This window comes from Neolamprologus brichardi, chromosome 7 (assembly GCF_056152115.1).
Source record: "Neolamprologus brichardi isolate AB-2024 chromosome 7, ASM5615211v1, whole genome shotgun sequence".
NCBI classification, from domain to species: Eukaryota; Metazoa; Chordata; class Actinopteri; order Cichliformes; family Cichlidae; genus Neolamprologus; species Neolamprologus brichardi.
This window is the reverse complement of record NC_142110.1, coordinates 64669062-64684343: the sequence shown is the minus strand read 5'-3', so window position 1 is coordinate 64684343 and position 15282 is coordinate 64669062. Positions and strand designations below refer to the sequence as shown.

The window sequence follows — 15282 nt, the reverse complement described above, 5'->3', positions numbered from 1 at the left end:
ATTTGTCTGAAACTTTTTCGCCTGTTATTAGCGATGGTAACGAAGTGATAGGAAACATGGATTGTATTCGCAAGATGTATCTTCAGAGTCAATAAAGCAAAGCTAATGTGAAGTGCCTTGATCTTGCATTCTTGATAATGGCCAGCAGGGGGCGACTCAAAGTCTTTCATTTGTGAACAGTGCTTGGCTCTCTTACTGTGTGGTGTAAGTGAACACATCCTGATGGGTTTACGGTCTTATTCACTAGTTTAAGTTTTTATTGAATGCAACATGATGTTTATTCTGCAAACTTTGCTCATAAAGGAGAATCACCACGTGGAATCATTCGCTAAATATATATAGTTTACTAGCAACTGAAGTTTTTTTTGTGCAGCAAATCAGTTGTGTATGTTGTATTTGTATAGTTTTATGATTATTTAGATAATGTCATCCAAAATCCATCCATCTTTTTTTTTTTTTTTTTTTTTTTTTGTCCAGATCAAACATCTGAACCATTCAGAGGTTCAGTTGAGTGATTTGCTGCCTGTTAGCACAACTGTCAGTCATAAACTCCTGTCCCTGTACAGCTGTTATAAAGAAGAAAAACAATGTTTTAGTACCAGGTTGTAAACCTCTTTATTTAATTGCTGAAAATGGACATTTTCTCATACGAGTCCATGGGGATTGTCTCAAATTTAGAGCCAGCCTCCAGTGGCCATCGGAGGAACTGCAGGTTTTGATGATTATAGTATGTGTGTCATGGTCCTGGGCCATGTTGGCCCAGCATTCTTAGTTTTCTTGTATTTTTGTATTTTGTTCCTTATGCCGTGGTTCCTAGGTTCTGTTAAAGATGTTCCTTATTTGATTACCCCCTCTGTGTATCTGTGAGCCCTCGTTTCCCCTCCTTGTGTTTCATTTAATGTTTTCCCCAGCCCGTTATGTCCGTGCTCTCTCTCCTCCTGTCTGAACCTCGGTGTACTTCCTGTTTTACTTTGACAGTCTCTCGTCAGTATGTGTCATGTTGTGTTCACTCCTGCCCTGTCTCGTTACGATTATCTGTGTCAGCTGTGTTCCCCGTGTGCTCCCACTTCTCTCGTTAACCCTCTGTGTATTTATGTGCATGTCTCCCTCAGTTCAGTGTCGCGTCGTCAATGTCTCCTCCCCGAACCCGTGTGTCTTTCTGTGTTCCCTCGGTCTTCTGTTAGTATTCCCAGTTTAGTTCTGTTTCTTTGTAAGGCCTGCAATAAAGCAGTGATTTTGAGTTCAGTTCCTGTCTCCGTGAGTTTTGCGTTTGGGTCCTCATCTGCCTCCACACAGCCAGTTCATGACAGTGTGTTTGCTTCATTTGGGCCCGGCCCAAATGGATACATTTCTAACTGTATATTTGACATTTTATGTCTGTGAAGGTTCTCAGTCATCCAGGTCATCATAGTCTGAGAAGCTTGGAAAGAAAAGCATCTGGACTTCTTTAAGTTTCCTTGAAGATGTTTCCCCTCTCATCCGAGATGTTCGTTCACAGTGGACATAGATGGCTTCTTTTACTCCTCGTTCAAACCATCTGTCTTCTCTGTCCAAAATGTGAACATTGCATCAGTGAAAGAGTGATCTCTGACCTTTAGATGCAGATGGACATTTTACACATTTTGGGAATTTTTTGTTTCCCCTAAAACCAAGTGTGACATTTCCTGCAGATAAACAGTGGTGTCTGAGGTTAAACCTTCTGTTTTACCTCGCAGAAATATTGCGTGAATTAAATAATACACTAAATTAATTTCACACATCCTCATTTTTAGTTTCAGAAACCTTGCACGTGCACTTGTTTGGCCCTGTGACTGTTTAGCGAATAAAACCAAACCTGACTCTACATCCTTCTCTTTTATTTCTTTATTGGACTGCATTGGGTTGCTATAGTAACAGGGCTGTCTACTGCAGGAGACAGAAACAGCCCGAACTGTCGCTGTTTTGTCACAAGCTAAAGGAGACTTGACTAATTTTTATCTAGTCAAGGATTCACTGCTGAACGGTTAATGTGCTGGTAGGAGCGTGATGTGGATGTGTCAGTGTGTATGTCTGTCCACTAATGATGTAATCGGTCTTTGTTGCAGAGATACTTCAGTCGGATAGACCCAACCTGAGGAGGACACAGAGCGAGGAGACTCCCAGTACAGCGGGATCACAGGCCAGGTCAGAAAACGCACACAAAGACGCACACACTGTGACTGTTTAGGATTTGGCTACAGTCCTCAACAGTGCTTCAACAATATTTTAAGAATGGTGTAAAACTATGGTTAACATGCAACTCATTGTGCCGTTACACATGTAACGGGGGATTCTGGGAAATCGCTCAGTTCAAGACTGAATCTTTTTCTACCAACATATGTGGTGGTTAGTTGTGGTTTTCTCCACACAAGAAGGGGGATCATTTATCCCCTTCCCAAATTTTTGCGTTTGCGTCACGGTGTAATAATTCCCACCATCTGGCGTCTGCATAAAACGGACTTTGGGCTCCTGGATCTGCACAGCTTGCTGTCATCTAGGGGAAATTTGATATTTTATTTTATTATTTTATTAGGGCACGTCGTGGGATATTGTTGTTTTGCTCTCCAGCTCCTGAAGAGCTTGGGGTGACACAGCAGGGCAGTCGGCCCAAAAGTCTGGGATTTCTTAATTGTCATAACTCCATGACTGTCATAATGAACAGTGACATTTAGGCTCATAAAATCTCTAAATTATAACATGAAATATAACAAGATATACAAAAGGAGGTGCATACACTGTAGCCAGCTTTCATTAGAGCTTCTTTATGAGTTATGTGGGGAATACTGTAGACTGTACTGGCATCTCCTGAGGGATATATTGCATTAGATAAGCTAAAGTTATAGCTTATGTCTAAAAAATTAAATAAAAAAAATAAAAATCAGCTCAATTTTTCTAATAGGCAATAAAACTCCAAAGAGATTCACTTTTCTGGCAGATCAGGCGAGCAAAACATCAAACACAAGTCATGATTATCTCCTGTTGAATAGCTGAACACCAGAATAATAGTGTATTTATAAAAGCTATAATTTCAGCATTATTCTGTCTTAATGTTTATTTCCAGAAGTCATATTTTTAAAAGACTTTGTGATTCTTTATAGCCTAACAAACCAAAAATGCCTTAAAAAAAAGGCTTCTTTAATCCCACTGCTTTAGAAAGTCTGCAGACGTTGTGGTGCAGTAAGAACAGGCATAATTGTGATCAAAATAAATGCAGAAAAGAGAAGAAAAGGGTCGAGTGGAGGAAGCCATTGCCAGCACAGTCGACTGAAGAACTTATGCAGAGTGCCAGCATGTTACCCCCCCCAAAGTGTGGTTTCAGACGCAGCTCTCACTGGCTAGAATGGTAGCGAGATAATAAATAGTGGAGCAGGCTGCATTTATTTCCAAGCTTTGCTGCGGGAGTGCATGGGGTCAGATGGTATTTCCCTCTAAACACTGTGGGGGGCATTAAGCACAGTTCAGCCAAGAGCCTAAACCGCTGCTGTCATGGCGAGGCAGTCAACATCTCTATACTGCATGTGAAGAGATGCCACCAACAGACAAGATGAGAGGCTTCTTATGCTGTTCTCAAGTGTTCCCATTGCACGAACATGGTCATAAAAACATGCAGACGTGCACACTGCACTGTTAGTTCTTCTCCTTATTGAGCTGCGTAAACAACTGAATCTAGAGATCGCCGTCCAAGCTCGGCCCCAGCATTCCTCGGTCCTGGGGGGGGCAAGCCATCGTGCTTTTCTCTTTCTTGTCAGAAAAGCAAAGTTATATTTAGCGTTGGGGAAAATATGATAGTGTTCAGAGAGGAAAAGCAGCTGACACCTCTGCGTGTGTGGTTGAATTGTGAGTCGTCAAAACAAAGGATATAAAAGGACGAGGTGAATAAAGTAAGTGCAGATGTTGATATGTCTTCTTCTTTTCTTTCTCTGTTTTCAGGAGCAACAGGCACTCAGTGGGGGGTTCGCAGGGTGAGTCCCCGGGGGACTCCAGAGGGAGCTCTCTGACAAATGGGGATCTGAGTGAGGAGCAGATCCCCGGACCCGTTGCTCGCCGGCAGTCCTCTAAGAGTCACGGCAGCCCCGGAAACAGCGCAGGTAGCAAAGTCTGCTCGCCTCGCCACGGTGTCACGCACAGTTTAAGAACGCGGGGTTTTTACATTTATGTGGTTACACTGCTGAGGAAGCTTTTAAAAGGGAGCATCCAAGAAAATAACCACGTTACACCACGCTACAGCGAATGGTAGATGTGGCTAAAATAATATTTCAGCTGTTTATTTACAGAAATTTAATCAGCATATATGCTTCGTATGGAAAATGTTAAATTACAGTTTCCTGCTTTGTTAATGGATTTTAAGTTTTACTTTGTCACAAATGAGAGAAATTTTGGACTTTAGGTCAGAAAAAGTAGAAACATAAAGGAGATAACAGGAATTTTTCACACTTTCGACCATTTTCTAGATAATACATTTGATAAAAAAAAAATTATGAGTATCTAAACATATGTGAGGTTGGTATATTGTAATCTCTCATCAGAGCGTCAAAGGTGTTAAAAGTTTTTCCTGAAACTAAATTGTAAAAAAGTTTTGCAAAAACATTGTTTCCTTCTTTCCCGTACCTACCTCCTAAAAATCAAGTGGATACCATTTTGGAAATAGATCCTTTTGGCAAAAGGAGAATCTCCGTCATATACAAACTGATACAGAGCTTAAGGCCTGTTACTTGGGAAAAAACTAAAAATAATTGGGAAAAAGACATTGGGGTGGATTTATCTGATGATGAGTGGAGATCTTGTTTAAATCGTATACATACTTCCTCCCTTTGCATTCGCCACGGTTTAATTCAGTTTAAAATTCTTCATCGTCTTCATTATACAAGAGAGAGGCTTTCAAAATTTTTCCCAGAAGTCGATCCTGCCTGTCCCAGGTGTGGACATAATCCAGCAAATGAGGGTCACATGATGTGGTCTTGTCCGAACCTGGATAATTACTGGGGAAATATATTTAAAGCATTATCTCATATCAGTGCGCAGAACTTAGTGCTTGATTTCCGCATTGGCATTTTTGGAGTTATGCCATCTCAATACAAAATGAGTAAATCTCAGGAAAATGCCATAGCATTTGCTACATTGCTTGCCCGTAGACTTAATCTATTCCACTGGAAGTCTGATAAGGCTCCTTCATACATACAATGGTTAAAGGAGGTGCTTTTCTTTTTACCACTGGAAAAACTTAGATACAGAGTTCTCCCATCACAACAAAAATTCTCTGCGACTTGGAACCCATTTATTGACTATATAAAAACGTATTTTCCAGATGTGTGACATACATTTTTTTGTTTGTTTTGTTTTGTTTCTCTTTACATGAGCCTCGGGTGGGGAGGGAGGGAGGGGTTTCTTTTTTTCTTTTTTTTTTCCTTTTTTTTTTGTTTGTTTGTTTGTTTGTTTTGGGTTTTATTTTTGTTTGTTTTGGTTTTTTTGTGTATAATGGCAACGTTTCCATTATGTGTTGTGACCATGATTTGTGAAAAAAAAATAAATTTAAATAGAAGTTTAAAAAAAAAAATAAAAACAATTATGAGGAGATGAGCTGTAGTGAAAATAATCTGTACACATCCAAAAAGTTTTTATCCACTCCTAAATATGTCACATGACAGTTTTAGATATGCGTAGTGTCACAGTTTTGAAAGACGTTCAACACACTAAACAAAATGATTAAATTAAGCAACTTATCGAGATGAACAGGCTGAAAAATATGCTGAAAGGCTACTGCAGGGGCTTCGGTCAATAAAAACATTGTATGTGTGCATCCTTCGGTGATTCTCTCACAGGCAGATAGATTTGTTTTTATTTTGCAGCCTAAGGATCGCCCACTCATTATTGGGAATTAGAAACACCTTCCAGGTGCAAATGCCAAACTTGAAGCTTGAAATTGTGTTACCGTCTAAAGATTGCCAAACTTAACATTTAATTTAAAGGTCATTGGAAGCGTTTAATGCCTTTATTTGACAGCACTGGTGGAGAGAAAGGAAATGTGGGAAAAGAGAGTAGCTGAGTAATATACAGCAGATGCTTCAGCTACTTGTAATCGACCAATCAACAAAAAACGTTTGTTTGTCTTTCTTGGTCCCAAATCAGCTCTCATGCAACCATCAGTCCACTCACTCTTAAACCGTAATTTCTTAATTGACTGTAAGAACGCATCACATCATCTTCCCAGCTTTTCTTATGCTTCTTGCTGCCCGTGTCTTCTCTCAGATAAGGTTGAGCTGACGTCTAATGGACTGGAGAACAATCGCGGCGTGTCCCTACACACGCCTCCTCCATCTTCTCCTTCGGGCAGGTCTCCGGCTGCCAGCAGCAGCAGCAGTAGCCCCTCTCCTGGTCAGCAGGAAGCCCTGGGTCCGGCTGCCTCGGTGGAGCCCAGCTCCAACACCACCTCTAGCACAGAGCAGGCCAGCAACAGCACCACAGAGCCCACCACAGACTCACTCCCAGCAGGGTAAGAGCCAGTGTGTCCCAGCATCTCATAGTCAGCCTGTAGTTTGAGCAGCAAACTATAAACTATACGAAAGACTGCCACAGAAACAATGAGTGGAATATTTATTGTTTAAGAAAATCTTAAAAGTAAGCAGTGATTAATAATCTGTTATTGTATATAGATAAGCTCTGTATGGATGCTGGAGTAGGCCCGGATCTTTTGTGTGAACTGTGAATGCGTCATAAGTATTTAATTATGAGAAAGTTGAGTCCTCCCATACTAAAACATTTAATTTCCTTTTCATTCCTCATCCTGTAATAAAATGAAGTCTGCCTTCTATATATATATATTTGCTTCTTGTAGCTTACTTCACCTTTTTCAGTTTTATTAGTTTTATTACCAGCATCATATTTGCCTCTGAAACTCTGAGCCCAGTCAAATCTTCCAATAGTTTTGTAAGAATCTGCGTAGTGCGTGTATATTTGCAGTTTCAACCTAAAAGTGGGGATTCATTGATAGTTATCAGATGAATAAGATGACTTCCACCAATATGTCAGAAAAGAATATTTTACTGATAGACTAAAACGGTGTTTCCAGGGTGAGTCGTGTGTTTACAGAGGTAGAGGTGAATGATTTTTTTTTAGAGAGGATAAAACTTCAGCAACACTTGTTGAGTCAGTGCCCCTAAAAAGCTTAACCCTTTAAAACCGGTCGGAGCGGGCACGCTCTGTTTTCCGTAACTATTTTTAAATCCCGGTAGATCTGCAACCACGTGAGCTAGCGCAATAACTTTTTTTGCATATGAAACCAGAGGAGTTGTACTTACATCTTATGCCATCAGCTTGTCCTCGGTCACAGTTTCCTTCCACATATAGCTTTGCAAAAACTGCATAAAAAGCACTTGCAGGAACAAAAACATAATATTCCAGAAACACGCTTTGCCGATCCGATCAGCTGTTCATAACACTTCCTACATTGGATTAGACGTCAGCGCGAACCATCGCATGTCCGCCATGACCTGCCCGAAACCGGAAGTGACGTCATTTTCGCGGAAATGTAGTTGTTTTACCATCAGAGCCTCATGAGACTATACTGGTGTTTTTAAAAGTTATCTTTGACTTTATGACTTTCTGTGTGGTTTCTGGGATGCTTAGGACTCATATTGCACTGCTGGAAATAGTTTATTTTGATGCATATGCTGCTTTTTTGCAAATTTGCACTATAATATTTATTTTCGTTTTTCCTGCAGTGTATAAAAATTGGTGTATTTCAAAAATAAAACTATGAAGACACTCAAAATAAATTTCCTGTGGTGGGAAACTATTTTGTGCAACTTTTTTGTATTTACAGTTTTGAGGGATAAGCCTCTTAAATTTCTCTAACTAGAAATATATGTTAAAAAAACCAAAACGATTTTCAATTTTTTTGTAGTTTATTGCACTTTTTTGCAATTTATGTAATTACTATGCACTTAATGCATACATATTATTAAAATCTGGGCTGTAATGGTTGTATTGATGTATAGCAACTTGAAATGCTCCCAAAAATGGCTCCACAGCATGTAAAAATATAATATAAGCTCTGGCGGACTTAAAGGGTTAAGTGTGTGGATGGCCGCAGGTGAGCGAGATGCATTTAGAGGTTTATTACATTAAGGGACACTCCCTGACTACTTTAAAAACAAAACAAAAAAACCTAAGATGTATTTTGCAGTCTAAGAAAATCTTGGATATCTCGTTGCTGGAATGTATTCGGTGTGATAGTAAATGAATATTTGTGCGTGCTTGTCTCTTCTCTCTTTGTGCAGCTGGGAGCAGAGGGTGTTGCCTCATGGCAGAGTGTACTACGTTGACCACAACACCAAAACCACAACGTGGGAGAGACCACTGCCACCGGGGTGCGCCCGTAGCACTTTTAAATGTGTTTTCTCCATCAGTGCACTGGTTGTTTAGGGTTACGTAAAGTTAGGCTAATGCATGTGTCAACATTCCTTTCTGTAAACTAAAGGGCATTCACTCATCACCTGTCTGAAAATAACCGTTTTCCTCTGATATCTGTGGCCACTTTTTTTTAGCTTCACCATCTGACAGTAACGTAACTGGGAAAAGCAGGATCTGTCCTTAAATAACCATTTATGCCAGATTAATGGTCTGACATTTGTGTCTATTTGGCTACATAGAGAGGAGGATTATGGTAATTACAGAAGATACAGAGGCTCACTTGTGTGCCGTCCTTGCCCAGTGGTAATGACACTTTGCGTAGGTTGAGAGCTGATTGTGTAAAAAGTTGGCTTGTTCGGGAAAAGGAACAACAGCGGAGTTCAGCATGTAGACAAAAAAACCCCCGCCGAAGATAAACAAGTGGAGTTCTGTTCCAGGTTGAAATCACGCCGTACTGTTTCTGTTCCAGGCTCGCACGTCAGCATAGGTAGACAATAAAGGCGCAGTTTGATCTCTTTCCCCGGCACCGAACGGTTGAGGACATTAGGTTCAAACTGGACTTGGTTGAAATGCCACAACGATTTAGGCCGATGCCTAAATCATTCCTGAAACATCAAAGTCAAAATGACAAAAAAAGAGAATGTTTTATCAAAGAAAAAAGCAAAACTGGCCAAAAGAGAATGGAGTTTATTATGACTAAACAGCAGTGGAGTGTGTGAGTCAGCAGTGTCGACGATGGAAAAGCAAGCAGAGGTGTCGTGGGACAGAAGGAAATGAGAGACGCTTTATTGTTCTGAGGCCCTTGTGAAGCACATCAGCTGACTGGCCGCTAAAGTTGACAGCGTTCTGTTGAAACGAGCCAAAACAGCCTCTGAGTTGGTGGGAGGGGCATCTGACCCCTGTGAGCTCTGATTGGAGCAATTCCATTGAAGTGAACTTGCCACAAGAATTTCAGTTCTGGGTGGACTGTGACTTTAAAATTAAAGCTGAACATATAAAGTTCCCTCGCAGTCTTGGTTTCTGCCCCATCAAAGCTTCGTGTTTTATTAAGAGCACGTTATATGTTCTCTGGCATAAACACACACATTGCACTGTAACTGTGCTTAACGCTGCAGCTTGATCGTAGCGTTTGTGTGCTGAGGCATCGTAACGAACGCTGTTTCTCCCTCTTCTGGAGTACAGCGTTCTGCCAGAGTTCAGCCCATTTACGACATTTTTACTTGGAGTGAGTATTGATTGATTTTCAGAGCGTTTGACTGGGTGACAGAGAGAAAGAGAGGCTGTTTTTAGGAAAAGGTTGCCCCCCCAAACCTCCACCTCCATCTCAGATTTTCCATACAAGGAACGAGAGCGTGGGGGCCCAGAGAACAAAAGTCCTTTCTTCATGCCACATGTACTTCCATCCACCACTGTGCTGGCAGATGGCCGTTGTGGCCCTTCAGAGGATCAATTAGCAAGCTAATACCGCGCTAACGCTCCAGATGTACACATCAGGAGCTGTTTAGAGGATGAAGGGGGTGGGGTAGTTAGGCAATAGTGTTTTTTAAAGAAAGCAATCCAAAGCCAGACTGAGGAGAGCTTCTCACATCGTTCTTCATCATATCATTTGCAGGGTTTGTGAGCGGTAACACGTCACAAGCTCAAAGATTTCTTTAGACCAAACAGACTAAACTGAAAAGCTTTTGTTTATATCCAGTATAGCATTTCAAAACATCAAATGATTACATCTTGACTAAAATGGTTAGAGTTGAGAAGAAGTACAGCATGCCAGACCAAAGTGTAGCCGTGATTTCCACTTTAAAAAGTCAGTCTGAAAAACTTAACAAAGCCTTAAGCAGTAGTCAGATCTGTGGCTGAGTTACTGAGCAACAGTATTTTTTCTTTGATGCTAAACAAACCAGAGTTCAGATTGAAGCTATCATGACCGAGCCCGGCCTGAAGCTTTAATCTCATTCTGCCCTCCACGGGAAACCTGTGTGAGATTACCTTTTCTGTCCTGTTTTTATGACTTAACGATACACCTAAAGGTATAAATTCCTGCATTTTAATTCTGTTCAGTTTACTTCTTTTGAATTAAATTGTATTTATAATGTACAAAATCACAACAACAGTCATCTTAAAGTGCTACATCCCCCTATAAGCAAGCGCTTGGCGACAATGGGAAAGAAAAACTCTCTTTTAGAAGAAACCTCCAGCAGGGAGGGGCGGCCGTCTGTTGTGACCGTTTGGGGGTGAGGTGAGGAAGAAGGAACGAAGCCACGCTGTGGACGAGAGACAGATGATTAATAATAACTAATGATTCAATACAAAGAGGTATATAAACACATTGTGAGTGAAGAAGAAACACAGTGCATCATGGGAAGCCCCCAGTAGCTTAGACGTATTTTGGCATAACTAAGGGAGGATTCAGGGGTCACCTGGTCCAGCCCTAACTATATGCTTTAGCAAAATGTAAACTTTGAAGCCTAATCTTAAAAGTAGAGAGGATGTCTGTCTTCCAGATCTATACTGGAAGCTGGTTCTCCAGATGTTTGTTTTTAAATATCCTAAAAATCACAAGTAAGCCTGCAGTCTGAGAGCAAAGTGCTCTAATTGATTGATACGGTACTATAAGGTCTTTGAGATATGACACAGCCTGATTAGTCATCACCTCAATTTGGTTCTGGATTTAACAGGGAGCCAATGAAGAGAATCGAATATGGGAGAAATAAGGTCTCTCTTAACTTTAAGTTTTAAAACTGAAAACTATTAAGATATTCTGGAGAAATTATGACTAAAGAGGATATTCTAGACTTGCTTTAAAGGCCAGATGAGCTACATAATCTCTGCAGTGTGTTCACAAAAAAACTTCCAAAAGAGGATGCATCAAAACTAGTTCATGCATTTATTACTTCCAGGCTGGACGACTGCAATTCATTATTATCAGGATGTCCAAAAAACTCACTGAAAAACCTTCAGCTAATCCAAAATGCTGCAGCAAGAGTTTTGGCTTCCCTTCATTGGCTTCCTGTTAAATCCAGAATTGAATTCAAAATCCTGCTCCTCACATACAAGGTCTTAAATAATCAGGCCCCATCTTATCTTAATGACCTTGTAGTACCATATCACCCTATTAGAGCACTTCGCTCTCGCTCTGCAGGCCTACTTGTTGTTCCTAGAGTATTTAAAAGTAGAATGGGAGGCAGAGCCTTCAGTTTTCAGGCCCCTCTTCTGTGGAACCAGCTTCCAGTTTGGATTCGGGAGACAGACACTATCTCTACTTTTAAGATTAGGCTTCAAACTTTCCTTTTTGCTAAAGCATATAGTTAGGGCTGGACCAGGTGACCCTGAATCCTCCCTTAGTTATGCTGCAATAGATGTAGGCTGCCAGGGGATTCCCATGATGCATTGAGTTTTTCCTTTCCAGTCACCTTTCTCACTCACTATGTGTTAATAGACCTCTCTGCATTGAATCATATCTGTTATTAACCTCTGTCTCTCTTCCACAGCATGTCTTTATCCTGTCTTCCTTCTCTCACCCCAACCGGTCGCTGCAGATGGCCCCGCCCCTCCCTGAGCCTGGTTCTGCTGGAGGTTTCTTCCTGTTAAAAGGGAGTTTTTCCTTCCCACTGTCGCCAAAGTGCTTGCTCATAGGGGGTCATATGATTGTTGGGTTTTTCTCTGTATCTATGAAGCGCCTTGAGGCGACTTTTGTTGTGATTTGGCGCTATATAAATAAAATTGAATTGAATTGAATTGAAATCAAGGTGGCATCCCAGTCCCATCCCAATGCCTGAACCACCAGCTTTGGCCTTTTGATATAAGGAGCAGCGGCTCCAAGCTGTCTGCACTCCTCACACTAACTCTGAGTCCACTCTACAGAACAAATCATCTCAGCCGCTTGAAGATGCAACTAACTCTTTCTGCTTGGAGTATAACCCAAAATGGAATCGACATTATTACCTTTTTTTCAGAGCTAATAAGTGTTGCTTTTGATCGACACAGTTCTAAATAATGATTGAACTGTTCAAACGAAGCTCAACACTGTACTGTATGATCTGAACATGGTGATGGGACTGTAGTCTACAAATTCCAAGAAATACACGGAGTAGATGGTTAATGACATGGTACCATAACTGGTACAGAGCGTCAGAGACAGATAGCCCAACAGAAGAGAGACTCAGACGGGCCTCTGTGGGCTCTGGGATTTTCCTCGGCTCCAGTAAATAACAAGCCAGCGCTAATATCAGAGAGGGGGCAGAGTTTTCTTGTGCATTTTAAAGAAAGCTCAGAGGCATCGTGGTCAGACAGACTGTCCCTCCACCAAATAACTCGCTGTGTTTGCAGTCATCCGTGTTACTGAAGTGTCCTTGAGAAAGAGACTTTTCTGCCAGGGCTGTCACATGATCCTCCTGGTTTGTCTGTGTTTACATTCATGCTCTGCGTCACCCATTAGTATCATATAAAATATCATATCAAGTTCTTAGAGAGCTCAGCAGTGTTGGGAGTGTTATTAAATATTATATATGTAATAGTAATTTATCTAATTAAATTATTGGATCGCTTACTTTCATTGTATTTGTTACCATTTTTTAGTTACTAACTTTTGAACATAGGGCTGCTGTCTGGTTATTAGAACCAAAAAGCCCGACTTAAAAAATAATTTGAACTGTACTTTTTCCCCCATCATTAACAATTTAACAAGTAGATAAAAAATTATTATTTCTGGCATTAAAACGAATTATTTCCACTTACCTTGATCTAACTATGCATGTTACTTTTCAAGAAGATTGTTTGTCCTGAGAAATGTGTAATGTGTGTCTTTGTCCTAAGATGCAACCAAGTCCAGCATCTTCTGTTGCATATCTTTTATTTTCTTCCATCTCACTGTGAGCTTGTTCTGCTGGGCACTAAAGGCTTAAATACCCAACAGATGAAAATTATTACCGTTTTGTGTTATATAAATATGCAGGCATCCAATAAAACATGATGCAGCAAGTAAACTCTTAGCCTCGGTTGGTAAACTAAATCTTCCACGCAGTTCTTCTCCTGCAGCCTGAATGTGAGTTTGCATATATGCTTCAGTGCAACAAAACTGAGCCTGTTTAGAGAGTTTGGAGCGAGTGGTCCTGGACTTTAGACAAACTGAAAGGCAGCGGCTCCAGTCATACTGATTCTGTGTGAGTACACTGCTTGTATTATGCTGATTTCAATCAGTCGTTAAGTAGCAGTTGTGCTGTTCTCCAAATATATGAAAGGTAAAAAGAAAAAATGTAGCAAGACAAGAGTGGAGGTGTGGTGCTGCTGTGCACGACTATTTATTTTCTATCTGAGGCTGTCTGTGTGCATTTGGATTTTTTAAAGCTAGTCTGTATCTGCAGTGAGTGTTTTTAGCCTTCGGAAGTCGATGCTGTTTTCTCTTTACCAAATTCTGTTGAACTTAAGTCAGAGATACAAGAATAGCAGCAGAGCAGCAGTCGGTCCTGGTGTGTTGGGGAGGGGGGCTTTGTTCGTGTGTTTGTCCTCTGTGGGTCTATTCTTTGTGTGTTTGTCTTTAAGTAGACTGTCACTATCTCAGTCCAAGTCCAGACCTCCTGTCTCAGGGAAAGAATAGCATGTACATAAACAACTGAGCCTTCGCATGAAGGACATGGTTAGTCTCAGTCAGAAACCTGACATACTCCATTGTTTTTACTCATCATGCGTAACGCCAGGCGTCGGCTTAAGGAGAATAAACGACTTGATATTTCAGGCTAAGCTAAAGTGATAACGTACTGAAACAAAATTCAGCTAGCTTCAGTCTCTGTCTCTTACAGCTGATTTTTAGGTGATTTACTGGAGCACTAATCCAAAACAAGATTGAGACTTCCTTAAAAAGGAAGCATTAAACAGTTTTCCATCGGAAACATTCCTTATGCCTCCCTCTTCTCCTTTCCTGAATCCTACTCTCTATCTGCCTCCTCGCTGTGTTTTCCTTCCTTTTCTCGTCTGTTTCTCTTTCCTCGTCTCCATAAATAAGTACCGTTGCTATCAGCAGCTTTTCGATGCAACCACCCACTCTTGAAGCGATTAATAAAATCTTGTTGAAAGGCACAGCGCCCGTCGCTGCCCCGACTAACCCTTTCTGCGTCTCCCCCTTGCAGCTGGGAGAAACGAGTGGACCAGCGGGGCAGGTTCTACTATGTGGACCACAACACCAGAACCACCACGTGGCAGAGGCCTACAGCCGAGTCTGTGCGAAACTACCAGCAGTGGCAGAGCCAGCGCAGCCAGCTGCAGGGCGCCATGCACCAGTTCAGCCAGCGCTTCCTCTACCAGGTACCACAGGGTTTTAGTGGTTTCCAGCATGCAGTACACTGGCCTTTAAAGAGTTCGGTCAAAGATGTTTTTGAATACTTTAAAAATGTTGGAACTAGGGATGCACCGATACCGATACTGGTATCGGGTATCGGGGCCGATACTGTAAAATGTGTGTGTACTCATACTCGTAAAAGTTAACCGATACCATGAACCGATACCAACTTATTTCATTAATCAGAGGGTGGATTGTCATTTCTGTTGTAGTTTTTTAGATTGGCCACTAGGGGGACATCCCGCGCTAAACAGGCACAGGGTTAGACGAGTCAGACTGGCGGCTCCAGATAAAAAAGTGTTTATTTATTATTCCGAAAGCTCGGGACAGTGCCAATAGTTCAGTGATATTTTGTTAAATTACAATGTGGAGACTCTGCAATAATTTAACAGAAGTGCTTATTTTTCACTTGAAAATTTTTTGTGGTCATTTTTATTAAGATTTTATTTTTTATCGGCAGCGAATAAAATAAAACCTGTCTTCCAATTCATTACATTTGTGTGTGGTAGAAGTATCGGTTTTTG

The 15282-nt window shown here is 41.1% G+C and overlaps 1 protein-coding gene across 3 annotated transcripts in view; it reads left to right on the top strand.

The window, feature by feature from the left end:
• wwp2 (WW domain containing E3 ubiquitin protein ligase 2) overlaps positions 1–15282 on the top strand; it is a 75946-nt gene that overhangs the window by 25912 nt on the left and 34752 nt on the right. For all 3 annotated transcript variants that reach the window (XM_087844132.1, XM_087844131.1, XM_087844130.1), the window contains exons 6-10: positions 2085–2163; positions 3949–4106; positions 6265–6508; positions 8295–8384; positions 14550–14724. In XM_087844132.1, the coding sequence (XP_087700258.1) occupies positions 2085–2163; positions 3949–4106; positions 6265–6508; positions 8295–8384; positions 14550–14724 (746 nt within the window). The remainder of the gene's footprint in view (positions 1–2084; positions 2164–3948; positions 4107–6264; positions 6509–8294; positions 8385–14549; positions 14725–15282) is intronic.